The following is a 13,671-nucleotide window of genomic DNA, read 5'->3' on the forward strand; positions in this document are numbered from 1 at the left end:
CACAATTGTAATTTTAAATATCCACAAATACATTCTTTCTATAGGTAAAATTATGTCACTTTTTCCATATGTATTAGGCTTTAAATTTCATATTCCCATTTTTGATATCCAGAATGAACACTGCAATGCAATTGTTACTCGGAAAAACTCACATTTAGATTTCTACAATCCAATTGTTAGTAGCTGTAACTGAAGTGAGCCAATTTGGCATATTTTCTTTTTCACAATACATGTGTGGATATCTATATTTAATCTGGCTAACAGCCTGACTCAATTTCAAAATTCAACAATACATATTTTGTCACTAGAATTGCATATTTTATATGCATTTTCTTAAAAATTAGTTTCCATTTTTTTAAATGTATTTTTATTGTAATCTTTATTATAAAATATGTATGTGGCAGACTCAAAGATTACATTGTATACAAACAAATGAAAAACACAAAGAAAAAGTGAACAAAATATATATAAAGAAAAATAAGACATGAACATAAAAACAGTAAACAATGATAGAAAAACAGACTGATGATGCCAAAAGTACAAACCCCATAGGAAACACTTCTTAAAACGCATTAGTTTTATCTATTACATGTTGGAAAACACATGTTTTTATAATGAGACCATTCCTTCATCTTTTATTAAATTCCCTCATAACTTGCAACTTGCCCCACTGATTTAAATTGTCACTATATATCATTTATTTCCAGTCTTGAAGTCAGTTTCTTGTACAGAACAAAATACATCCACCATAACATTTGTTATCTGCTGGCATGCCAGTAAAGAGCGCCCCCTGAGGAAGCTATTTGAAGCGCAGGGACTCCTCCCCTCCCGCTGCAGAGTTGGGAGCTCTCTTTCTGCGGCCAGCTCGCCTTGACAGCCAACACTGGCGCAGAGTCTCCGCGCAAACCTTTTCCACATTTTTCTGGCATATAACGACAATTCACACCCATACTTTCAACACATCCTCTTCGGGAGACGAGCGTCGGAGCGGCCTCGTCCAGAATGGGGAACCGAGACGATGAATACGATTTCTTGTTCAAAGGTAAAAAAGAAAGAAAGAAAGAAAGAAAGAAAGAAAGAAAGAAAGATGACTGCATTCCCTCTTAACTCACACCGACAGAGCTATGCTGTAGAAATGCCTATAAATCTCTTATTGTGTCATTTTCACAGAACAGATATCTACAATTTCTAAAGAAACGGACTAATGTTTTTTTAAGAAACTGCCCGAATGATGATCGGTTGTTGTTATTAAAACATAATGCTGTCATTGAAACATTACAACGCCTGCAGCTATATTTATATGGGATGAAAAACCCTCTCCTTGCTCAGCCTTTGTATTCAACTTTCATCAAGTCAGAGAACAGGATTGGTCGTTTGAGTGAAGAGTTTACTGCTTTATTGAATGACGTGCTGTTTCATTCCACCTCACGAGGTTGATTAAAGGCCTATTAGCCTCTACCTCTCCCGATCAATAAGCTTCATCCACAGATTGTTCCTCAGCCTGCTCTTACAGACACTGAACTGAACTTATAACTTTGTGTATCAGTGTTTTGTTTTGTTATGGCTGATCAGTAAGTCTGATCAGATTTGAGCGGTACCAGACTCGGGCCCATGTTTATCTTGGGTGCTCAGTTGGATCCAGAATGACTTCCTTTGATCGTGATATCAGATCCTGTGGCACATTAACATCCCGGGCCTGTATAAGCCAAAGGGCCATTTAGATGTAACAAAGTATCCTCTGTGGGATGAATAGGGCATCTGCCGGAGGCGAATTCTCTCTCTCTCTCTCTCTCTCTCTCTCTCTCTCTCTCTCTCTCTCTCTCTCTCCCTCTCTGTCTCTCTCTGCCCGAGCCATCGTCTGTGTACCCGGCCGAAACAGGAAGGGCAAGGCGGCCTGAAAGTGTCGATTCAGGTTTTGATGAAGCCTGTTATCAGCTTCCTGCAGCCCGCACCAGCACGATGTCGACGGGGACAAAGTTCGGCTCTATTTCCTTTTGTCGAGGGAGAGGGAAAACAAAAAGGCTCCACCTCTGCTGCTGTGCTGTGAACAGGAGCCCAGCTCGGCCCAGCTCCACCAGCCTGATCAATCACTTTCCCCTTACGACACAGCTCGAGACAATGCATGAACAACAGGGCCTGATAATAATCATCGACAGCTCATACCTATGCTGAACTAGTTAAGCTGGTTGTCCCGATACATAGATAGATAGATAGATAGATACTTTTCATGTCCCATAAATCACACAAAGCCCATGGGTTCTGTTGAAACCAGCGCTTAGAGGCACTTCTTTATGAAATATCAACATTTCTTGGATATCTTAATGTATTTATGGCCCCTCTCGCATCGCTCATACAGTATACTAACACACTTGTCTCCTCTTTTCCTTCCCTTCCTCTTTCTCCTCCACAGTTGTGTTAATTGGGGATTCGGGCGTAGGGAAGAGCAACCTGCTCTCTCGGTTCACCCGAAATGAGTTCAACCTCGAGAGTAAGAGCACCATCGGAGTGGAGTTTGCCACGCGCAGCATTCAGGTGGACGGCAAGACGATAAAGGCTCAGATCTGGGATACAGCAGGACAAGAGCGCTACAGAGCCATCACCTCGGCGTGAGTCCACGTCTGTGTGCTGCTGATAGTCCAGCCTCAGTGGGGGGGGGGGGGGGATACTTAAGCAGAGCAGTCACAAGTGACACTCTATCCTTCAGACTAGATCACCTCAAATGAGGCAGATTTTTGGATATGTTCTACAACATTTAGTTAGAGGATGGCACTTTTGATCGAGGATGGGTACTGCTCAACAAGTCTTGAGCTTGTGGGTTTGATCTTCTTGAGTAAGACACAGAACCCAGGCCGCCCTCTCAATGTTCTATATACGCAAGTGCATCTGGTATTTGTCAAACATGTTAAATGTAAATTCAGAGTATCTGCAGGTTTCACACACCAAACTTTGACTTTAACCTTTATATCTCGCATCAAATAAAAATAATAAAACAGAAAGATATTTAACTGAACACTTTAGAATGATTTTTAGGACTGAACCAGACCTGCAGACGGTTCTTGTCATCACCAGTGAAATGTTCTGATGCGGTTGTGTCTGCTGTCCTGTTACAGATACTACAGAGGAGCGGTGGGGGCGCTCTTAGTGTACGACATAGCCAAACACCTGACCTATGAGAATGTGGAGCGCTGGCTGAAGGAGCTGAGAGACCACGCCGACAACAACATTGTCATCATGCTGGTTGGCAACAAGAGCGACCTGCGCCACCTCAGGGCCGTGCCCACAGACGAGGCCCGGGCCTTCGCAGGTACTGTGACTTCCAAAAAGACACAGGAAAGCCTAAATATTTAAGCGTGGGGAGGGATTTTATGGAATTTATTTCTAGTTCTTTCAAGTTATAGATTGCCTTAACTCTATTTTTTGTTTTTCTGAAGGTGGCAAGAAAAGAGTATATATATATAAAACTAAACATTCTTGCCATTCCTGATATTAACTTATCTCGCTGCTTCTATTATTAAGTAAACAGTTGTATGTTTTCTTTCCTACCCCACAGAGAAGAACAATCTGTCATTCATAGAAACTTCAGCCTTGGACTCAACAAACGTTGAAGAAGCCTTTAAGAATATCCTCACAGGTACGCTTGTGAACAGAGTTGGGACGTCAGAGCTGCACTGTTGTTGTCGTACTTAAGCGATAAGAAATTGAAGTGCTTTTAAAATGTCACCATAACTTCTTATACACCAATCATTCCCACACCTTTGTTTGTTAACATACCATGACGATGCAATTCTAAGCTGAAACTGTGTCGCTTAACAAAAACTTTGTCGGTTTTAAAAGTAGCTGCTGATATTAACAGAGAAATGAGCAACAACTGAAAGAAATGTTCATTTCTTGTAAGTAAACTCTTGAACTTGTGTAACTTCCTCTTACTGTGGGAAGTTATTTTGATCCATCTTGTGCAAAATCTTAACTGAAGCATTAACTTAAAATATAAAGTATAGCTTCATTGTTTGGTTTTTAGTAGCATTGTCAGTGTGCACCCGAAACAACAAAATAGTTTAGGTGGAAATGGCTGATCTGTTTCTATTCCATCTTTTCAAAAACAGAAATCTACCGCATCGTCTCGCAGAAGCAGATTGCTGAGCGGTCTGCCCATGACGAGTCCCCAGGAAACAACGTGGTGGACATCAGCGTGCCACCCACCACCGACGGCCAGAGGGGGAGCAAACTGCAGTGCTGTCAGAACCTGTAGCCCACGGCAAATGTCCCTCCTCACCTGGGTCGATTATTAATTGATATCCACAGTGTTGGATACCCCATCTGCCTGGGGTGCCATATTGTCTGAATCTGCACTTCTTAGATTAGTGGAGTCAGTTCCGTTATGCCACAAATGATCAGTTCCTGAAAGAGCTGCTTGAATTGATTTCAAATTGTAATCTGACCCTGACTGATGGTAAAGCGTATGTAGCCGCCACAGTTACCCATGATAGTGTAGCGTAGCAGAATAGCTTTGCCTGAGACCTTGTAAAGCCTCGACATCTCCCTGGTAGACGGTTGTTGCACATGTTAGAGGCCTGGGTTTCAAGCCTTCCCGTTTGTTGTACCAGCAGTCCTGTTTTTGGGCTTTCCTCCTTCAGTCATCATCTCAAAAGTGGTTGTGACGCTTTGCTGATGCTTATTTCCTTTTCTGTAAAATATATTCTTTTTTCGTTTTGATTTTGATAGCTTGTCCGCTCACATACATTATATTAATGCCATGAAATTAAATTTTACGATATTATGTTTTTGTGCCCTCTTTTTTTCTACCTCCTTAAATACACAAAAGGACAAACTACCTGAACAGTGACTCTGAACCACCTTGTAACGCCAACGATACATCGATCTGAATCTATATATTGATTCAATTATCCAATATCCCTGACGCAAAGGGAAACCATCAATACCATAATCTTAAAGATGCGCTTTCATTGTGTGGGTCACCATCTCCGCCATATCGTCTCATATCGATCGCAGGTCCTTGAATTGAATCTGATCAAAATCATGTCACGTTGAACTGACTTGTTGCTCATTTTGTAAAATATTGAATAATTTAATGTCCTTAGGCCTCAAATATTTAATTTAAAGAAACCATCTGAGAAGCCTAGAAGGGAAACCATTCTTTTGTGGAGCTGCTAACAATTGTTAAGTGTGAAAACCAACTGCTTTTATGTGCTGCAAGTCAAATGGATGGGAACCTGCAATGCATGTACTGTATGTATTAGCAATCTATTCTATAAACTTATGTTTTATGTAAAATCTTTATCTGAAAAGGAACTATTGTTGTAAATTAAGTGTAGTGGACCTTCCCTCTGAAAAGTAGAGGAAAATATTTATAAAATAGACAAATGTAAGAACACAACTAAGGTACACGTATTCTACTTAAGTAAAGTACTTTGGTAAATGTCATATTCATGGTATACAATGTGACTGTCCCACAAATAGTGAATGTTAAGGGTCTCCCAGCACAAACGTTAAACAGGACAACAGTTCTCCCCCACAATGATCATTATATAGTCCCAAAGATTACATGAAGATTATTAGAACTACCTAAAATCAAGAAGTCACATTTTACATGATTTAGTCCAGGAGTCCCTCTTGTTTTATTGCACAATAACCCAACTTTCTGGGGGATGCAGCAGGAAGACTACAATAACACAAAATACTTTTTATAGCATATGCTGCACACATTGATTGACATCTCAGAACACATTTTTCTTTTGCACCTTTACGGAGTACCAGCCTGCTCTGGTGTATCTCTGTATTTATAATGGACAAAAGTCTGTCGTCTCACTATTCTGAACACTGTATCTCTTCTATTTAACATTGCATCTCTTGCGTTGTAGGACATAACTACAGTTCATTGCTAGGCAGCTCAATTTATGAATGGTGCATTTACAAGTGGAGCAGGGCTGTTTGCTAATGCACTTTGATGACAATAGTAGAAACATTATCCAATCAGAATGTAAACACTTTTCCACACCTTCAACACCATGCCTTTATGCATTGTTGCTGCGCTGCCGTTTAACGGCTGCAGTTGGTGTCGTCCCACGTCCTACAATCGTCACCGACCCTGTGTGACAAGTATGATAAATATCTGATGCCTTAGCTGTTCTCTACACAGGGAAATTATTTGATTTTCAACGTTCATACAGCAATGATAAGCTTTAGCAGGAAACTCCAAAGGGGTTCAGATTGTAGACAACAACGTTGGTAGGGGGTCACTGTCGCCCTCTACTTGTCAAGACAGGATATTCACAGGTAGACTTTTTCTCCTTTATTCTCCTCTGCCGGGCTATTCGCTGCCCATTGTTCAAAAACAGCTAAATACATTGTGAAGGGGCATGGGGGAATTATAGGTAGTGAATATGTTTCATATTATACTGTAGTAGCATGCTGAATCAGTTATATCCTGCTACATTAGCTTGTGTCCTAGTATTTCAAAAGTTTGTGTCACGGACATACAGTTGGGCTGGTTAGTCCATTATCCACGTCTTCAGTCGATCACATCCCAGCACTGGCTGTCCAGTGACAACTCTGCGTTTCAACACCTACTATGACTCCGGAATGAGTTCTTCCCAAAACCACCTTTTGTGGTCGGCCAATACCGTAGTAGTTTACATCAAGTGCTTCAATAAAAGAAAACGGGAGGAGGAGGTGCCTCTCCCCTCTCAGAATGGTCCTTATGAAGTGCAAAAACATTATTATCATGATTAATCTTGTTTTTAGGTAGTGCTTCAGTGGGCGTTATTTTTAAATATTCCTTTTGCCACCGATCTGCACTCATACGATGGTCTCGTCAGTCATTTTCTTGGTCGACTTGGTCGGCACAGAACGCTGAGTGGTGTGCCCCCCTTTCATGTCAGGCATGAGCAGGCGCACTTTCTGATTGGTCCTCCTCCACTCCGAGTACAACTGACAGTGATACCGAAATGACACCTGAGATTGAATGGGAAGAAGAGTGGGAGGGGGCAAGACAGGGAAGGGAAGAAAAGACAGACATCAATAAAACTGACACCAGGATATTTGAGACAGAGAGTACGTGTGCAGGACAGGAATGATATGCTGACTGAAGCTGCACTTGCTACACAAGCTGCGAGCATAAGAGCTAATCTTTCACAATTTGACATTTGTAATGATTCTTTTGCAGAAGATTGAAGGGTTGGGTTTCTGAAGAAAGTTTCAGATTCAAAATACATCCTATTTTTAAAGTATATGATCAAATTACGTCCAGTTAAGTAAAAGTGCAGAGTAAAGACGGTTTATTCTTAGTTGTCTCACTGCATGTATGAACCTGCATGAACTATCTGGCCAACTTTCAAACAAATAACTGCTCCGTGCCAAAGATTATCAGGTTGTAATCACGTCTCTCTATGCTTTGACTTTGTTCAAGTGCTATTTAAAGGTCATATTAGACCAGAAAACAGTCCCATCGTTTCTACAACAATCAAGAGCAGAATATAGATCTGTTGGATATGTGTGGTTTTCTTTGTATTGTGTCTGTGTGCCAGTTCACATTTGTTTTCCAAATCTATGTAGGAAAAATAAATACAAGAGCCAGCTTGTGGGTGTAAAGAAAAACATTCCATCTATGCCAGCGCCTCAACATAAGTAGACAAACTTCATCAACATGTTTTTTTTCCTCAGTGACAGGAGAATAAGCAAAGTAATGCATTAGTTACCAGTGTCCAGAGTATGTAGATGGTGAAGAGGGCGATGGTGAGGGCGATGAGGCCGACAGCCTCCAGTCTGCTCTTCAGTTGCAGGTGGTCCTGGGCTCCCCTCAGACACAGCCAGCCAGAGATGGCTGCCAGGGGTGTGATGAGCAGGAAACAGGCCATGTCGCACAGCAGCGTGCGCTTCTCACTGCGAGGGCCTGGGTCCTTCAGCCACTGAGAAAAAGTTTAATAAAAAGTGGATTTGGTTCAACTAACAATTAGCTACAGTATCACCTTAGTGTTGTTTTGGCTGATTGATGCATCTTAGTTGGCAATGACTATTACAAATAGTCAAAAATCGAAATGGTGTAATTTCCTGCATAACTAAAATGAATGCATTGACGCAATTGAAAACTACTCTTGTGAGCTCTTATTACAAGGTCAGGCCACCATCTTATCAATCATCTCGTATCCTGAAGATGCTACTAGTTGGCACAGACTCTACATGGCTTAAATCAAACTGCCACTTACAAAATCCTTCAAATATCCGTACAAGGCCAACCCTCTAACCTGTGTGAGTGGCTGTGGTCGTCGTTCAATGGTGAATTCTGTGTGACAGAGTTCACAGTAGCTGGTGTTGGAGGAGGACAGCCACTTCTCCAAGCAGCTCTTGTGCACTTTACCCAGCGTACCAGTGCAGTCGCAGGGTGAGAGCAGTGTCTCCCCTCCAGCTCCCTCATGACAAATCCGACACATGCCCACATCACTATGGAGCAAAGTAGAGGAGACAACAATGTGACGATTCACCACAGTATCATGTGATTACAGTATATTCATTAGGGACCCATCTGAGTTCCACCCTCTCTTACCTCTGCAAGCTCACCGCTTTGACTACGGTGGAGAGTGGGCGGCCATCTTTGGCCGTCACCTTCGCAATGTACTGGGCCTGCGCAGTGGAATCAGACTCCTCCGAATCCTTGGAGTTATCAGATTCAGCGTTCCCAGAGTAATCACAAAGGGAGCCAGGGAGGTGGCAGCACCCTGACGAAGACATGGCTCAGCTGAGGACGATTGGTGACGAAGATGATAGTGGGGGCGACTTCAAAGTTCTGATCCAAAACCCAAACCTCCTCCTTCTCTCCTCCTCTGTCCACCTACAGAGCAAATGCCTGGTGGATTACGAACAAGAGAGAAAGTATGAGTGACTTAAAATGACATCATAAGTAAAACATGATGTCATCCTTGCAAGCCTCTCATAAGAGTCTATAAAAGTCTCGGTGATGCCATGTGAGAGAGAGCGAAGCTCTAGGTTTCAAAAAAGCTTGAATAATTGCTTGCTGAAAATAAACACAACCTTTAAATCAGTACAAAGACATGTTGTGAAGGGTATGTAATACTTGAGCTCCACAAAAAATATTCAAAATCAAGATTTTGTAGTTTCTAAAAATACTACATACAGGGAAAGGTACAGAAACACACCTGGAACTTTTCAATTGGAGTGATGGTGATGAAAAACTGCATTTTATGTTTAAAATATTTTACTCAATAGAAGTCATTACTATGCTTCAGCAAATAAGAGTGATGTGGCCTAAACAAATTGTATTGGCAAGTAAATACAGAATGCTGCATTGCTGTGCAGAGAAAAGACCTTTCACAGGTGTTCAGGTGGTCGTATCAGGAAGAACCCACCAGACCCTACCACCCGGCCTCCACACTGATACTGTCACCTATACACTCAACTGCCATGAAAAAGAAACATTATAATAATAAGTATGGAAGCATATGCGTGTGTCTAAAGACCCGGACGATACAGCCAAAATGAGTCGAACTACTGTCATTGCCATTTAATGCATTGTTTTGTTTTTTTCACATCGGGTGGCTTAACATTATTATCGTCATATTACACAGCAAGAAAATAAAACCTCGAACTGTGAGGCTGCGTGGACACTGTTAATTACACTGTCTAGTTTGATCGATGATTATTAACAGTTAAGGTTTCACAGTTAATCCTGGCTGATATAGCGTTACATGATTGATAGAGTGTCGTTACTGTACAGACACCAACACAGGCGGATCTCAACACTACAAACCATGTAACGCTGAAGCAGTTGAGAAGCTGTCAACTGATAAGCGGATATATTACTTTGGTAAAGCTGGTGAACAAGGTAAAACAAAACAGATCTTAGCGTAAATGTACTCACCCGACGGCTTCTCTTTTCTCGCTTGGCCTTGGCCTTGGCCCTGCGATAACCAGACACAAGCTAGCGGAGCTAACTGTACAGCCCTAGCTACAAATAATGACATTGACATCTAACCAAAAACCGATGATATGAGAGGACACAAAGGACGACCACATGCGTTGCATCCTCTCCATGGCGTGTGGCATATCTCCCTCGGGTGGTTTTGTTCGAAAGGGCTGACAGGAAATGGCTGTTACTGCCAGGATTACCAGACACGGCTAAAGGAGCTAACGGGCTAGCATCGGGCAAGCCTACCCCAGCATCACTCAGCTGTGCGCTGGTCACGTGACTCAATGCTGCCTTCAGAGTCCGTTGTGATTAACGGTCACTTCACACCACACTGTCTATTACACACATATCCACCATCAAGTGGGAAACACGACTAGTAACCTACGGTTGTAGTAACTACTTGTAATTTTATATTGCTGAATGTGCTGTGTAGGAGGTCAGTAAAACGTTAGGAGTAAACAACTCCTAACGTTTTGGTGTATATTATCAATTACACAAATAGTCTACCGCTTACGACCGTTGCAACAGCCGTTACGAGGAGGCTGGATGCAGAGCACGGTTCAAACTGTACCGCCGAGACGTGTGATCGTCCCTGTGTATGTGGGTTTGTTTTTAACAAGAAAACGGCCATGAATCTGGTCGAGCGACGTCAGTCCACCTTTATCCTCCATCCAGATGTGACAAAATAACACCGCTGGGTGGCAGCGTTTTGTCCATCCCGCGTTGCAGAGAGGACGGTTGTTACAGTCCCAAGACGCCAGTAGTTCAATGATAAAATACAACATTGACAGTTCATGTTCATTTTAGGTTTTTGTGTCTAGTAGGTTGCTTTTAGAGTATCCTTTTGCAACATTTTTGAGGTAGTAGTGGAGGAAAGGAAAGTATTGAATAGCATTAACCCATGTGCTATTCTTAAGAAAACAATTTGTGTGTACTTGTACTGTACTTGAGTATTTACATTTTATGCTACTTTACATTTGCACCCCACTACATTTCAGATGGAAATGTGGTCTACTCACTACTCACATGATTCATTTTCCTGCATAAATGTTTACTTATGACAGTGCTATGTGGATTTTGCTGATAATACCTCTCTACTTTTGCGTACTTTTATTTTTTACTCCACTACTTTGAATTGTCAACCATGTGTAGGCCTATACTTTGTAGATCTTGCTTTTGAAAACCTACAATGACCATATAAAGTATGATAAAATATCTCAAAAAAATATCTATCTTTAAGTAGGCTACATTATGTTGCTAACTTACAAACTTTAACTTAAGAAAGAAATTAATGCAGGACTTCTTATGAAGGATTATTTTTGTATTGCAGTATATACTTTTACTTTAGTAATTGATTTTAAAACGTCAGTCACGATCCACCACTGGGTTAGGTGTGATTACTTGGCTGGCATTTTTGTTTTTGTAGAGGTCTAAGCAACAAATTATTGTAAAGTAGGTCACTGGTTCAAAAACATCAAACATTACAGATTACCAAGAAGTGAACTAGAGTTGCACCTGGTCTGGTTTGATTCCTGATGACATGATATTAAAGAGCATAGTGAAGTGTCGAAGCTGAGATGATAGTTTGAAAAAGGGATTCAAAACTGCCCTCTTCCTTTGTGCAAGGTCTCATATTATTGAGTAGCTCCTGATGTATGCTGCATGGCTGATACTGTGCTGCTACTATATGTATGTTTTGTACTGTACAACCAGAACTGGTCATCAGCATGTATATTTCATGACATATTAAATGTCTATAATTTTCAATTGCTTGCTTATTATTGACCTACACGGTGTGTTGCACTTTGTTGAGTTAATGGAATTGGAAATATCTTTTAATATGGTCAAAGACTTAAAAAAAATATTTTCTTTTTTACATCAGTAAACTCAATGACATTAAAACCTGCAGCAGCAAACATTTTGAAATGTCTACCTGACCTCGATCTTATAGCTAATGCAAGGCTCAGGCAGATCTAGCTCCACTTTGGTCAAACGCCATGAACGCGTCACTTTTGCACCAAAATTGAGCATATTGTTACCAGATATAAAAAAGACAATATCCCAATTTAATTCTGCATTATTCCGAAACATTCAAAACTTTGATAGAGACTTTTAAAATGAATTCTGAAACTTCCCTTTACTGTGACCGAAAATAGTAACCTACACATGTAATTCTTAACTATTAGTCAAACAATATCTATTTTTGCCTTAACCTTTGGCCCTGTCGCTACCTTTTTGTTCCTTTTGAACCCACGCACTGATAAGAAAGGGTTCACTTGTGGTGAGTGTAATCTGAGTACACACACTCACACACACACACACACACAGAGCGTGTTTCTCATTAGCTATTCCTGTCTGTTTGGTCAAAGTCCAACTGAAACCATGAGCCACTACCTCTCCGCATGTGTGGGATATCATGAGACATGAGTGTCTGTGGACTTTAACATTGACAGAATCAAAAATGAACTGCAACTCATTTAAACATCACATGTTTGGAAATTACATTTACATAAAACAATGCGCTTTTTCTGAAATATTCAGCAGTAAATTGCAGTTAACGTGTGTGAGTGTGTTGGTTTGCCTTGTGTTCTGGTTACTGGATTCATGATCGATTGCTGCTCCATCGCTTCTCACAAATATGCGTGTCTGAGGCTGGTAGACAAGGTTTGAAACTGTTTGCATGACAAAGCAGAGATTCAACAAACTGCCACAATGTGTTTGTCGCAGTAGTAGCTCCCATTGTTTAACTTCACTGACAGTCCGTCAGGATTCCTGCATGCTGCTGAAGGAATTTCTCCTCATCATGATGCCTGAGAATGACCTGACTCAGCTTCATCTGTACTGAATGTGTTAATGTGCAATACTTATATACATAAAGCACATTACTTCTTTAGTTTATGTTTTACTGTGTCATACCTTGCTATATTCTTACATAGTTCATCAGCATACCACAGAGAGAAATGGAGAGAGAGAGAGACAGCCACTGCTAAAACAGAGAGGCAGACAGATGGATATAGACAGACAGATTCTGTAATTTATTCACCACGTTTGGCTTTCAATAACAGTATAATTCAATCGCTGCAGTTCCATCTCGTGATCCTTTAACTGTCAGCATTAGTCCTCATGAGCATCACAGTTTCGCTCATTTTCCGACGCAGGCTATAGTCTTGGTGAGAACTAACTAGGCCTCTCTCACACGACAAGTTAATACTCAACGATCAACTGTCTCATGGCATACTTTGGTGACCATTTAACACCATCCAGCTCAACGCCAGTCAGTAGTATTCTGGACATATTGTGTCACCTTCAGCAGCATTAACAGGATCACTTAATTTTAATATAATCTGGGAAATACAAACTGTAAATAACTGTAAATTACTGTCCATCAATTAGGGGCCACTCAAGTACAAATCAAAACTGCATTGGGATTTCATAGAAAAACATTCAGGACCATTCTGAATATTACCCTGTGTTTGTTCACCCATCAGATTGTTTAGTTTTGATGTTTTAGACTTTAACCCAATAGGCCTATGGACAGTATTGATTTAAAGATATGAATGGTCCCACAGCAAAAAAAACAAACAGCAAAAAACAGAAAACATGAAGCAGCTTTAATCATAACATTTATTTTATTGATTTTTATTGATTAGAGGTAAATCAGCTTTTACTTTGTATGAACTCAACCTCAACCTCTGTTAATCGCACAAAGACAATATATATTTTTTCTTATC

General features: G+C 40.8%; 2 protein-coding genes across 3 annotated transcripts; one reads left to right on the plus strand and one right to left on the minus strand.

Annotated features, from left to right (window-relative positions):
• The first annotated feature begins 845 nt into the window (after positions 1-845).
• Positions 846-4,777, plus strand: LOC142956090 (ras-related protein Rab-11B). Its single transcript, XM_076097409.1, has 5 exons — positions 846-1,042; positions 2,411-2,606; positions 3,111-3,304; positions 3,551-3,631; positions 4,104-4,777. Exons 1-5 carry the CDS (start codon positions 1,003-1,005, stop codon positions 4,247-4,249), a joined length of 657 nt encoding a protein of 218 aa, XP_075953524.1. The 5' UTR covers positions 846-1,002; the 3' UTR covers positions 4,250-4,777.
• An 835-nt stretch (positions 4,778-5,612) lies between these two features.
• On the minus strand, positions 5,613-10,206 carry LOC142956088 (E3 ubiquitin-protein ligase MARCHF2-like). Of its 2 annotated transcripts, none has more exons than XM_076097404.1 (5): positions 9,893-10,206; positions 8,561-8,860; positions 8,262-8,457; positions 7,716-7,925; positions 5,613-6,972 (listed from the first exon to the last, which is right to left on the minus strand). In XM_076097404.1, exons 2-5 carry the CDS (start codon positions 8,743-8,745, stop codon positions 6,817-6,819), a joined length of 747 nt encoding a protein of 248 aa, XP_075953519.1. In that variant the 5' UTR covers positions 8,746-8,860; positions 9,893-10,206; the 3' UTR covers positions 5,613-6,816. The 2 variants fall into 2 exon arrangements, with proteins under 2 accessions (XP_075953519.1, XP_075953520.1); XM_076097405.1 differs by having other exon boundaries at positions 9,340-10,206.
• Between the last annotated feature and the right edge of the window lie 3,465 nt (positions 10,207-13,671).

Source organism: Anarhichas minor, unplaced genomic scaffold, assembly GCF_050575085.1.
Source record: "Anarhichas minor isolate MPS153535 unplaced genomic scaffold, ASM5057508v1 ptg000024l, whole genome shotgun sequence".
Classification (NCBI taxonomy): Eukaryota; Metazoa; Chordata; class Actinopteri; order Perciformes; family Anarhichadidae; genus Anarhichas; species Anarhichas minor.